At 38.3% G+C, this 13,934-nt stretch overlaps 1 protein-coding gene across 6 annotated transcripts in view; it reads left to right on the top strand.

Moving 5' to 3' along the window:
- Positions 1-13,634, top strand: part of ppp1r13bb (protein phosphatase 1, regulatory subunit 13Bb) — a 77,584-nt gene extending 63,950 nt beyond the window's left edge. For all 6 annotated transcript variants that reach the window (XM_052022886.1, XM_052022875.1, XM_052022914.1 and 3 more), the window contains 7 exons: positions 63-585; positions 693-1,441; positions 4,970-5,107; positions 5,230-5,363; positions 7,184-7,350; positions 10,181-10,380; positions 12,648-13,634. In XM_052022886.1, coding sequence (XP_051878846.1) covers positions 63-585; positions 693-1,441; positions 4,970-5,107; positions 5,230-5,363; positions 7,184-7,350; positions 10,181-10,380; positions 12,648-12,689 — 1,953 coding nt within the window. In that variant the 3' untranslated portion in view covers positions 12,690-13,634. The remainder of the gene's footprint in view (positions 1-62; positions 586-692; positions 1,442-4,969; positions 5,108-5,229; positions 5,364-7,183; positions 7,351-10,180; positions 10,381-12,647) is intronic.
- Positions 13,635-13,934: the final 300 nt, after the last annotated feature.

The following is a 13,934-nucleotide window of genomic DNA, read 5'->3' on the forward strand; positions in this document are numbered from 1 at the left end:
CTGATTTGTTTTGATATTATAAGATAGTTAAAACTATTTTAACAATATCTTCTTTAATTTAGGGTGTTGAAACAGGAAGAGTGCCCCCAGCTGCGCCTAATGCAGTAAAACAACTGCCACAATCTTATGGACCTCACCCAAAATCTCTTTTGGCTATTGGCTCTACAAATTCATTGGAAAGGATGAAAGATACCACTCAGCCTCGACCTAGTATGGGTTCAGTTTCTAACATAACTACAGAAAACTGGCAAAGGCCTACCCAGCCTCCACCTCCTGTAAGCACATTTCAGGCTGGTGCCTCACAACAAATTCAGCAGAGAATTACTGTACCTCCAAGTCCTACTTATCAGTCAATTGGTTCACCATTGTTCCCTACTGGAGATAACAGACCTGATCCACCACTAGCAGTAGCTGTAAGACCATTCTTGGCTGATAAAGGCTCTAGACCTCAGTCTCCACGAAAAGGGCCTCAAACTGTGAATTCCAGTTCAATTTATTCAATGTACCTTCAACAAGCTACACCGCCAAAGAACTATCAGCAGGCTGCATATAATACCTTAAACAAAACGCATACTGTTAAAGCAAGTAAGTGGTTTATTAATTGTGTGATTAAAACTATTAACAAATGTATGGAGTTGTGCATATAGTGAATTAGAACTATATTTGGTTAACTAAAGTTCTCTTCTCTCTAGTGTATGGGAAACCAGTATTGCCATCTGGATCTGGATCTGGATCTGGTTCTGCTTCACCATCTCCATTGCCTTTTGCTCATCCCCAGCCTATCCACAGTTCCCATCTTCCAGCAACTGATGAAATCCAAACGAATGGAAAAGACCCAGAACCTGAGAACTTGCCAAGCACCAACTCAAATGTTGAAAACATCCCACGTCCTCTCAGTCCTACAAAGCTATTGCCTATTGTGCACTCACCATTGCGTTATCAGAGTGACGCTGACCTGGAAGTTCTAAGGAAAAAACTGGCTCATGCACCAAGACCGCTAAAGAAACGCAGTTCAATAACTGAGCCAGAAGGCCCTAGTGGACCAAATATTCAGAAATTGTTGTATCAACGTTTTAACACGCTAGCGGGGGGTATGGATAACACGCCATTTTACCTCCCCAGTAACTCTCAAGACTTTGTAGGTGCTTTAGCAGATGTTGATAATGGTAACACCAGCCTAGTGGAGTCTGGTTCAGTCCAGCCTGAACCAATAACTCAACTTGAAAATCAACCATCATCAGATGCCAATGATAATCAGTTGCCTTCTCCACCACATTCTGAATTAATTCAGACAGATGACAATGACATCCCTGCTACAGTGGAGGACAATAATAATAATCCCGCTGTTGTTCAAACAGAGCAACTACCAAGCCCTATAGTAGAGGCCGTATCACCAGGGGAAGATGTTCCTCCACCACCTGCTGTCCCACCACCACCACCTGTAAGTTTTACTATAATATTATAACTGTAAACAAGTGGACCTTATGGGTAATATTTTTAAGGCTGCATTCCCTGGCACTGAATGATTTCTAATTGTCCATTCACCTGGGAAAAAACTTGGAATGGGAAAGGAAAAATCTAATTATTGATGCCCGAACCAGTGTAGGGCAAATGAGAAGGTTCTGCTGAAGGAATATGAACAGTTCAGGTCCAATTTTTAAAAAAAAAGCAGAACCACCAATTTAATAATTTCTGGATCACTACCTAAAAAATTTTCATATGGCATAGAAGAAATAAGTTCAGCGAATTGAAAGCCTGTTTCAAACATTGATGTGGGCGAACTAGGTTTCAGTGCACGTGGCCTTGGAAGGAAGGAACTATTCTGTTGGAATAGGCTTCACTAGAATCAAGCTGGGACAAAAGTCGCAGTGAATTGAATAACTAGGGCTGTAGGTAAGGCTTTAAACCAGTGAGAAGGTGGTTTTAGTGAGGGGAAATTTAGAAAGTAAAAAGTTAGAGCTTGGGCAGGGTAGCAAAATGGATAATGATAACCAGAGTCTGTCGGGAAGGGAAGTAAAGACAAACACAAACGTATATATCCGATTAGAGTCAGAGCAGGGGGAAAAATTGTTATTAAAGCAAAATTAACGGCTTTATCTGAAGACAAGCAATATTCATAACAAGATCTGTGGATTCATAACGAGTATGATCTGTTAACCTTAAAGAAACATAGGGACTGAATGATAGTTGTGAAATATTCTAAACTTAACTTATAGGCAATATGGAAAAGGATATCTGATGAAGGAATCTAGGTTGAAACATCAAGGAGTAGAATCAGTTTTGGAGGGAACTATGAAACAGCAAGTGCCAGCAAACATGGGTGGGAGTTGTAAATAGGCCCCTAAATATTATTGTTAATGTAAGGCATAAATAGTGAAATTAGAGGGGCATGTAAGAAGGGTAATATGATAATCATGGGGATTTTAAATCTGGGCAAACCAAATTAGCAGTAAAAGTAGATTTCTCAACATATTGGTTTATGAACCTAATGAGGGAACAAGCTGTTTTAGATCTAGTATTGTCCAAAGAAAAAGGATTATAAATGGTAGTTAAGGGGCCTTTAGGGAACAGGGATCATAATATGGTAAAATTTTATAAAAAGTTTGAAGTGATTTCATTCAATCTGAAATCAGGATCTTAAATCTGAATAAAGCAAACTATGAAGGTATGAGGTGCAAGTTGACTAAGGTAGATAAGAAAACTACATTAAAAGAGATGACAGTAAATGAATAATAGCTAGCACTTAAAGAATTCGTCTACTAGTAATATCTTAATGCAAGGCAAAAAAAGTCCTGCAGGAAAAATGATCCAGCCATAGTTATCATAGGAAATTAAAGATAGCATTAAATCAAAGGAAAAGGTTTAATATTGTCAATAAAAAAAAGACAGTATTCCTGCAGATTGGGGAAGAAATTCAGAATTCAACAGAAGATCGAGGCAGTGATAAGGAAAGGGAAATAATAATACATATAGTACAAGAGTAGGCTAGTGGGAAACAAAAACAGACTATACTAACCTATAGATATGTATTCAGGAAAAGATTAGGCAAAGTTAATGTGGGTCCTTTACAAACTGAGGCTGGAGAAATTAAATTGGGGAATAAGTAAATGGCAGTGAAATTAAACTAACATATTGTATCTACCTTCTTGGAAAAATACACAAAGCTAGCTGCAAGTAGTGGAGAACAACAGGTTTAGCAAAGAACAGCATTAGTTTTAAAAAAAGCTGGAGAAATGAACAGGAGTGAAGGTGATAAATTAAAATAACTTATCTGCTTAATAAAATGTGCTCCTTTTATCATAATCTTTTAAAAAAAAAACTGAAATCTAGAAAGTAATCCATGGATCCTTGAAACTGGCATTAGTTTGCTTCATAGGATATACTTATCCTGTACCTATGCAGTCTCATTTTAAAAAAAACTTTTACGCTGAATCTTGCTCTTTGTCAATTTGTTCTTCTACTTGGCACTCTAATTTGCTCCTTGTTTTTCTAAAATCTGCCAAGACCCAGTCTGATCTAATTTTTGTACCTTTTGCTTCCTTCTAATGGTATCTTAATTCTTGCATTGCACTCCCATTTCTAATTCCATAACCAGATTTATATCATTATTTATTAGCAGATTTAGCACTGTTCTGTCCCTCTATGCTTAGTAACTTATTGAGGATAGCATCCTGATACAGGAATTCTATTCCCTTTACTTCATTTACTTCTCTGTGCTAATCAAAGAGTGAATGATTTAAAATTTTGTTATCCCGATTGATCTCAGATAGAAGAGACTGACTGACTGGAGATTTTCATTGAAGACTCCCAAATTGTGAGATTGAAGTACACCATTACATATGTTGTAGGCCCCTTATTTTTCAGGTTGCATAATTTGTATACTCCCTGTTATCAATGTTCCCTATAGCAATTATCAATATAACTCATTGGTAGCTTATCCCTGCACCCTGAATGTATTTATAGGAGAGAATTGAGGTAATGTATTTGGGAAGGGGAAGGAAGAAGTAAAGGAATCCCTATATCCATGAGATAAACCTTGAATGAAGAAACAGCTGCATGTACATTTTCTTGAAAGTGCAGTGAATTAAGCCATTCAAAAAGCCAAAGGAATTGGGCTTTATAAATAAAAGACATTTAAGACCATGATATTTCAGTTATTTTGTTGGCTATGATTTGTCCCTGGGATATGAATATCATCATAAATGTTCTTTTGTTTTACTCTACTTTCCTCAACTATAATTGAGGCACTTTTTTTTTGGGCATGTTCTAATAGAGGAAATGACTGTTTTACACTTGAAGGGAAGAGTATATTGAATTTGAAGCAAGTAGATATCGGCTTGTGTGCAGAAAATCTTGACCTGTACTGACTTCAGTTGGTCTTGGCACTGCCGCGTTAGTGAAGAGATCATTGTAAATACAGTACCTATCAATTAGGATAAAGGAGAACAAAGTAGACAAACCAATGAAATGGATTTTTTTGTAATATTTTCTTTTGACTTGGATATATCACTAACAGGAAGTAATTATGGTAATGTAATGTTAAACTTGAGCAGCTCATTTATAGTAATTTGCAGATGGTTACAATGAAGGCACAGCAATTTGTTATCAAGTACTGTTTGTGTTTTAAACCTTGATATAAGGTTAAAAGTGGGTGAAAGTTTATTGAACAGTTCCTTGAAATGAAGGGAATTTTCTTTCTAAGTGGTGTTAATCTATAAAACATTGCTGCAGAGCAACAACCTAGACTTGGGTCTTTCTAAGTATCAAGTGTGGAGATGCGCACACCTAAACCATGTGACATTAATCAATTCTACACTTTTGAACTTCAAAGATAAAATCACTTTTTTCTCCCATTTTGTAATTGGAAATCTCTTTTGGTGTTTCCTGTCAGAGCTGCGAGTAGATGGCTGTTAGAAACCAAGTTGCCAATATCTGTTGCCTGAATTGTTGAATTTTCTTCTTTCCTCAGACTAAACGCACAAACTTAAAAAAGCCTGATTCAGAGAGAACAGGATGTGGAATGAGGGTAAAATTTGATCCTCTTGCTTTACTGCTAGATGCTTCTTTAGAAGGAGAATTTGATCTTGTGCAACGCATCATTTATGAGGTAGCTTTTCTCCATTTATTGCATTGTTACTTGTTACATTTGGTATTTGGATTTTCTTCATTAGAATGTAACGTTTTGACTGTCACTTGATATGTTCAGCATTCAAAATTTGTTTTGGCCAGGTTAATGATCCCAGCAGACCTAATGATGAAGGGATTACACCATTGCATAATGCAGTTTGTGCTGGTCATCATCACATTGTGAAATTCCTTGTTGATTTTGGTGTAAATACAAATGCAGCAGATAGTGATGGATGGTAAGATGCATGCAAATTAAAGTTTACTGTTCATTTCCTGTGTTAACATGAATATTGGTTGAAAATATTTTCTGTAATTTTGTGTTTCATTAACCACAATTCAATTTTAAAGCTATTATAATTTCATGTAATGCAGACCTATATTAAAAAAAAATTCATGAAGTGGTCTAAATTAGACATAATATTATAAGCTCTGTCTTTCGGTGAATTTTCTTTCCTTCTTTCTAACTGTCTCCATCTCTGCTCATACTTTTGCCAGCCTCACTTTCCTTGTTTCCTGATTGATGGTATCTTGGCCTTGGACTATCTGGACAGGAAAACTCTTTCTTTCTCTATCATTGCCTTTCTATCTGCCCCTCACTCTTCTCTCTCTGTCTGTCTCTCTCACACACATTAAAAACATTAAAATCTTCTCAGCCAAACTTTTGGGTAACTGCCATCTCATCCATTTGTTTTTATCCTCTACATAAACTATTTCGAGATATTTTCCTCATGTAAAGACTTTTCTTGATGCATGTTGCTATGCATCATTGAAAGCTTCAGTTTTATTTTGTAATCAGCTCTGCCCTTGAATACTGTAGCAGAATTATGATGAAACAAATTATTTACGAATGGGGCAAGGTGTCAACTTCATGTACACTCTGTTTCAGTACTTAGAAGATAGTTGTGGGATACATCTTGACCATTTTTAAAGAAAAAATTGGAATTGATTGCAACAAATTACAGTGATGCCTCTGTCTATTTAATCCTCTAAGTTAAATGCAAAATTGCTAGGAAATAGAAGTTTAAAAAAAATAACTGTCAGTGATGCTCTGTATTTTGGAAGCAAGCTGTTATGAAATTATAGCTGAGTTGCTGCTGAACTCTTTGTAAGCAAACAAAAGTTGGAGTAGGTTTTTTTTAATATACAGATTTACTTGGTACACACGAGCAGAATAATGGCTGGTGAAACTATACATGCAGCTGCAAATTACTGCACATGGCAAAGCAAATCACATTTGCTCTGAGATAGCTGAATGTGACTTGGAAATGTTAGATTCAATATCGAACCAATGAAATCAACCAAACTGAAGAATGCAATTGAGGAATTATAATTTAATAGTGAAATTAGACAGAGGTATGGTCACATTCTACTTTCATTTAGTTCTGGGCAGAAGCATCAGAGATTCAATTGCCAAAGTCAAAGAAGAAATGCATGGCTATATCGAAAGTGACAAAAGTATAATTCTATAGTGCCAACTTTTCTAAACAGTTATCTTCTGCTATATTGGTGGAGAGGGGAAAAACTGGCATTTCTGCCTACAGATTTTGTCATCTGTTAAAATGTATCTTTTATTTTGCCTGATAAGTTGGTCTTCGGGTGAGGGATTTCTGATTTTTGCTCTTCATGTGCTCACATTGAATTAAAAGGAGTATGCTGGGATTTGAAAATGATCAGCATCAAGTCTCTGAATAAATGGAGTACATAATGTAATAAGTGTTGAGTAAAATTTACAAAATTGTTTTTCTGGAAGGGAAGTTAGTGTTATTTGTTTTTCTTTCTCCCCCAAAGTGATATTTTCCTCTAAATCTAATGACCTATATCTATTTGCTGCTAAAGAATGATAAGAACTGAACTGATACCACACATCATAAATATAGAGCATGTTGGGCAATCTTTGTTTTAACAATTGGGAAAGCTGTTCCTGTGATTAAGCAGTTATAGTCTTCTACATGTGAAAGCATGATTTATGTAATTCCAAGATGTATGTTTAACTAACTTGGCATATGAGTGACTTTTATTTTGAAGGTTGTCTCAAAATGGACTGCTTTTCTTCCAGGACACCATTGCACTGTGCTGCTTCATGCAACAGTGTCCAACTCTGCAAGCTGCTTGTGGAATCTGGTGCTGCTATTTTTGCCACTACAATCAGTGATGTTGAAACAGCAGCAGATAAATGTGAGGAAATGGAAGAAGGTTTTGTACAGTGCTCGCAGTTCCTTTATGGTAAGTATCTGTAAATTTGGTGGTGTATCTCTTACAAAAATGTATCACATTTTTGGGTGAACAGTCAACCTCTTTTTAAACTCTGACTAAATAACCCAAGTTGTATTTATTAAAGATTTCTCCTCCACATCTCCAGTCCTCTTTCTCCACTAACTGTGCACTGAGCCAAGGTAATATCATAGACACAAAATGCTGGAAATACTCAGCAGGTCAGAAACAGAGCTAGTTAGTTGTGATGAGAGGTCACTGACATAAAATGTTTACTGTTTCTCTCTCCACAGATGCTGATTGACATGCAGAATATTTTCGGTATTTGAGTGTCTGCAATTTTTTATTTTTTGATGACTACTATATCTTGATAGATGCAGTGATGCTTGCCCCCTCCTACGTCCTGTCCAGTCTCTGCTTTGATGATTCTCTCAAACTTGATGTGTTCAGAATTTATCATTTAGTCACATTAGTGTCAGATGTTATGCTCAGGAAACTCGCACACACAAGATATATCTACCATTTATCATTTTGCATATGTTTGGCTTATGCTAGCAGATGTAAATGAGTTATTAATGTAAATCGGTGTCATTAGAACTATATTCTACAGAGTTTGATTCCTCAAATGTGAAGGTCAGTTTTGAGTAGATGACTACTTGCTGTTTGAGCAATGAGCAGTTCCTTTTTCTTAGGCTATGCAATGGATTGCCAGTTGATGACAAGCTACTATTTAGAGGGAAGCAAGAGAATTGTTTCTATTCATTTCTTATTCTGGAACAGTATAAGCCCAGAGTTTAAGCTATGTATGTTTTGGAAAGAGGCAAAGAAAGGTGCTTGACCTTGTAAGCAGGACATTACCTACCTCCTGTTTCTACCTCCCACCCAAGATCCACAAACCTAACTGCCCCAGTAGCCCATTGTTTCTGCCTGCTCCTGCCCCACTGAACTTGTCTCCTTGTATCTTGACTCCATTTGTCCCCCTTGGTTCAGTCCCTTCCCACCTACATCTGTGACACTTCACATGCTCTCCACCACTTCAACAACTTTCAGTTCCCCGGCCCTGACTGCCTTATTTTCACCATGGATGTCCAGTCCCTGTACACTTCCATCCCCCATCAGGAATACCTTAAGGCTCTCCACTTCCTTGACAACAGACCCAACCAGTTCCCTTCCATCACCACCCTCCTCCATCTGGCAGAACTGGTACTCACCCTCAACAACTTCTCTTTCGACTCCTCCCACTTTCTCCAGACCAAAGCTGTAGCCATGGGCACTAGCATGGGTCCCAGCTATGCCTGCCTTCTTGTCGGCTATGTGGAACAGTCCATGTTCCAAGCCTACACCGGTAACGCTCCCCAACTCTTTCTCCGCTACACTGACGACCGCATTGGTGCTGCTTCCTGCACCCATGTGGAGCTCTTCAATTTCATCAACTTCGCCTCCAACTTCTACCCTCCCCTCAAATTCACTTGGTCCATCTCCGACACCTCTCTCCCCTTTCTGGATCTCTCTGTCTCCATCTCTTGAGACAGATTATCTACTGATATCATTTACAAACCCACTGACTCCCACAGTTACCTTGAATACACCTCTTCCCACCCTGTCATTTGCAAGGATGTTATTCCCTTCTCTCAGTGCCTCCACCTCTGCTGTATCTGTTCTCATGATGAGGCTTTCATTCTGGGACATCCAAGATGTCCTTTTTTTTCCAGAAAACGAAGTTTTCCCTCCACCACTATCAATGCAACCCTCATCCGCATCTCCTCCATTTCCTGCACCTCTGCCCTCACCCCATCCCCCCCCCCCCATAGGTGGGACAGGATTCCCCTTGTCCTCGCCTACCATCCAACACATCATTCACCACAACTTCCACCATCTCCAACAGGATCCCACCACCAGGCACATCTTCCCCTCTCCGCTTTCTGCAGGGATTGCTGTCTCCACGACTCCCTTGTCCACTCGTCCCTCCCCACCGATGACCCTCCCGGCACTTACCCCTGTAACCATGCAAAGTATTACACCTGCCCCTACACCTCTTCCCTCACCACTATTCAGGGCCCTGAACAGTCCTTCCAGGTGAGGCAGCGCTTCCCCTGTGAATCTATCAGTGTCATCTATTACATCGGTGAGACCCGACACAGATTGGGGACTGTTTCGTCGAGCACCTTCACTCCGTCTGCCGCAACAGCCAGGATTTCCTGGTGGCCAGCCATTTTAATTCTACTTCCCATTCACTGACTTGTCTGTCCACGGCCTTCTCTACTGCTACGTTGAGACCAGACACAGGCTGGAGGAGCAACACCTCATTTTCTGCCTTGGTAGTCTCCAACCTGACAGCATCAATGTTGATTTCTCTAACTTCCAGTTACCATTCCCGTTTTCCTTCATCCTGTGGCCCCTTCACCCCTTCTTTCTCCTCCACCACCCTCATGACCTGCCCACCTCCCCTTTATTCCATGGTCTACTGTGCTTTCCTATCAGATTCCTTCAGCCCTTTGCCTCTTCCACCTATCACCTCCCAACTTCTCACATCATTCCCTTTTACCCTCACCACCTTCCTGCTTTCACCTGGACTCGCCCTATCACCTGCCAGCGTGTGTTTCTCCCTTCCCCCTACCCTTTTAGTCTGGCTTCTGCCTTCTTCCTTTCCAGTCCTGATGAGGGGTCTCAGGCCGAAACATCGACTGTTTATTTCCCTCCTTAGATGCTGCCTGACCTGCTGAGTTCTTCCAGCATTTTGTGTGTGTTGCAGGCAGGACTATATATCATATATTCTGTACAATGGCCTGTGCATGTTTACCCACATCTGAAATCATTGAGAATTACTTTCCACCCACAATAGGAGTGCAAGAAAAAATAGGTGTCATGAACAAAGGCGTGGTTTATGCTTTGTGGGATTATGAAGCCAAGAACAGTGATGAATTGTCATTCCACGAAGGAGATCCTCTGACAGTTGTGAGACACAAAGATGATGTTGAAACAGACTGGTGGTGGGCTCGTTTGAATGATAAAGAAGGCTATGTTCCTCGCAATCTGCTTGGGGTAAATATGACCTAAATATTTTGTGACTTTATAATTTTTAGACTTTTTCAATAAAATATACTACCAGTGAAACAAGAATAATACTGATTCATAAAGCAGTTTAAGACAGGTGCCCCATCCATATACGAGAAATCCTCCTATGGGCCCAGTGCACACACACTTTATTTAAGCGTGGTGTGTGCTGATAAGATTTCTTTATCGAGGAGATGTTGTGGAGGCTTTGATGTTCATACATTTTAACCATACTCTTGAGCTTTATTGGACCATAAATGGGTGATACTGAAGGGTGGGCTCCAATGTTCTTGAGCCCAGTTCTGTTAGATCAGTAACTAGAGACCTATCTTTGTCTCACTATTAACAACTGCACTATTAAATTTTAGAGATCAGTTCCTGCTTTAAATATACAGCTGTTTCTTGTGGATCTCTTGTTTTTATCTTGCATTAGTAGAACAATTTAGGATACTATCATCTCTAAAATGCAGTGATGCTCATCTGTTTGCTTTCAAAAAAACAATTAAAGGCACTATAGAAACAGATTAAGTGCAAAATTTAAAATAGAATGAAGCTTGCCTACACAGGCTCACATTTTGACAACTTCAACGATGCATTCAACGATGCAGCATCGCAAGTATTTGCTGTAGCTTATGTTCTACTTCTAATCACCAGAGAATGAAGTAAGAATTAAGAGACCTTGTGATTATATTCTTTTGCCTCCCATCGTAACATAAAAACATCAAAAATAGGAACAGGAGTAGGCCATTCTGCTCTTCAAGCCTGCTCTGCCATTCAACAAGGTCATGGTTCGTCTTCTACCTATAAACCTTATTCCTCCCAAATTTCTAAGTTCCTCTTGCATCCAAAAATCTATCAATCTCTGTTTTGAAAGAGATCAATGACTGACCCTCTAAGGGTAGAGAATTCCAAAGATTCATCATCTTTGATTGTAGAAATGTTTCCTCATTTCAGTCCTAAATGGCCTTTTAATTAGGGGACTGTGCCCCATAGTTCTAGACTCCTTAGCCATGGGATTATTCAGCCCCCTAAAAATTCAGTGTTTCACTGAGGTCAGCTCTCACTTCTCTAAACTACAGAGAAGAGGCCTAGGCTGCTCAATATGACAGACCTACCATCCCAGAAACCAGTACAGTGAATCTTTGTTGAACCCCCTCTATAACAAGTACTACTTTGGTCTTGCTTTTCTTAAAAGAAAAAGTTGCACAGAACTCCAGGAGTGGTCTCACTAGAGCCCTACATATTGCAAGAAGAGATATTTGCTCTTGTACACGGAACTAAAGGCCAATGTACCAATTAAATTCTTTAACTACCTAAATAGAGCTTTGAGTTTCATAAGAGGTCAAAACAACACAATCAGTAATACTGCTTTTGGACAAATACAGATTTACATTAAGTAGAAAAAGCTTAGTATTGAGAACAAAAATCTGACATTACAAGAAAATTGAATGGCTAGTCAATGTAATCAATTGATAAAATTTGGATGATTTAACTTTAATAGTGATGAATCAAAGTTTCTTGGTGATCCAAATCTGATTAAAAGAAAATAATTGCCATTTTGTAACTTTCTACGGGCTTTAAAATAAGGATTTTAACTAATTTGTTTTGACCATTTTGATTATGATAATAGGGTTCCTTGACATGCTTCAGTGAATTTCTTTTTGACTTGTGACTCAAATCATTCTTGGGATTATTTTATTACTAATTATAACAAAATGGAGCCAGAAAAGATGACAGATTGTCACTAAAGTTTAAGCACTAACTTCAGAAAATCTTACATCAAACTTCGTAGTGGTCATCTTAAACACTGTGCAATAGGTCTAATTTGATGCAGTGATTTTTTTGTCTGAGGGGGCAGGAAATTATTTGCACAATTGCATTGCTTTACTGTTAACTTTGTATATTCTGTACTTCACAACTTGAGCTCATCAAAAATTTTGGTGCCCATATTCTAAACCAAATCATGTCCTGCTTGTACATCATACTCTATTAGTTGATCTATAGTGGTGATCTACACTACTATTTTAAAATTCTCATCCTTGTTTTCAATCCGTTTTGTCTCTTATTTCTCGATTGCTCTTTCTTCAGCCGTCTGTAAGTTATAAAATTCCCTCCCTAATCTTTTTACCATGGGATGTTAAAGGTGCAATAAAAAAAGCCAAGTTTCTATCTCATCTAGAACACAAATCAGCTTGAAGTGGTAAATAAAATGTAATATAGGCAATAAAAGTAATTTTTAACTGTTTGTTTTACAGTTATATCCAAGAATAAAGCCTCGACAACGATCTCTGGCTTAAGATTATTCTTAGCTCTTCTGATCAGAATCTGGAGCAGACACAACACTCTTCATATTGGAGGTGTCCTCCAACCAGAGGAGAAAGTAGATATTTATGTGCTGTGATTTGGATATGCAGTAGTTTCCTTTATGGTGCTTTTTCTTTGAACAAAGTCACATTGCTACTTCTGAAGAACACCTACATATACATGCCAGTGTGTGCATATTTGCACCAGATGCCAAAGCTGGCATGTGCATGCACACAGCCCATGTGCTGACACCCATGGGCACACAGTAATGAGGTGACCTCATAGTTGGCAAGAAAGAGAAATGTTTTGTACAAGTTTGGTTTCAGAGAGGAATTTAATTTATAGAATGGCTGTGTGTGTGTGTGTGGACTCAGATTTAATTTGGTTTTGTGATGATACAACTGTGCAAGGATTTTGGAATGTATGCTTAAACATGAAGGAAAATTTAATGCTACAATTGAGATGAATAGTGGTTTTTGCAAGATGTGTACTGCCAGAATTGTTGAGATAAATGAAGTGTATGTGATTAATGGAAAGGTGGATGTGAGAAAAGCACGAGAATGTTGAAATCCATTAACCTGTGTTGTCAATGGAAATGATGCAATAACTTTCCCCACGTTTTGTTGCAGAACACTACAGCACTTGTAATAAGTATTCAAATATTTCTATATTAAAGAGCCTTATTTTTTCCAATAATAATTTCTTTGAAATTTTAGCAGCAATGAGCTTAACAATCTTTGGCCTGAATACCATGTTTCAGATTTCATCATTTAAGTTCTGTTAACTGAGCACTGTAGTATTGAATGTAAATATTGTGATGTACAAGATTTTAACAGTGGGCTATTATGTATGTGACAACTAATTTTTTCATAGTTGATAGTAATGCACTGCTTAACAAATGTTATGTAAACATACACAATAAAATACAATGGCATGAATAGTGCTTTAAGGTAAGATTCATTATTGATTGGCTGAAAACCAAGACTTAAATGACAGCTCAAGTGTTTGGAGTTGTTCTTTCCTTTCCCTTGGGGGAAAGGACAATCTCCTGGAATGTTTTAAATCTACCAGTAAATTAATTACAGCTCTAATTCAACTATGCATCAGAAAAGCATTTCATACCAAAGCCAGATAGTGCCCATGGGAAATATGCATGAATACCTGTCATTCACATACTCAGATGGAACTGCTTTCCCTTTATGTTGCACACTGGGGAAAAATGACCAGGGCCTTTGATA

Source organism: Pristis pectinata, chromosome 1, assembly GCF_009764475.1.
Source record: "Pristis pectinata isolate sPriPec2 chromosome 1, sPriPec2.1.pri, whole genome shotgun sequence".
Taxonomy (NCBI): domain Eukaryota; kingdom Metazoa; phylum Chordata; class Chondrichthyes; order Rhinopristiformes; family Pristidae; genus Pristis; species Pristis pectinata.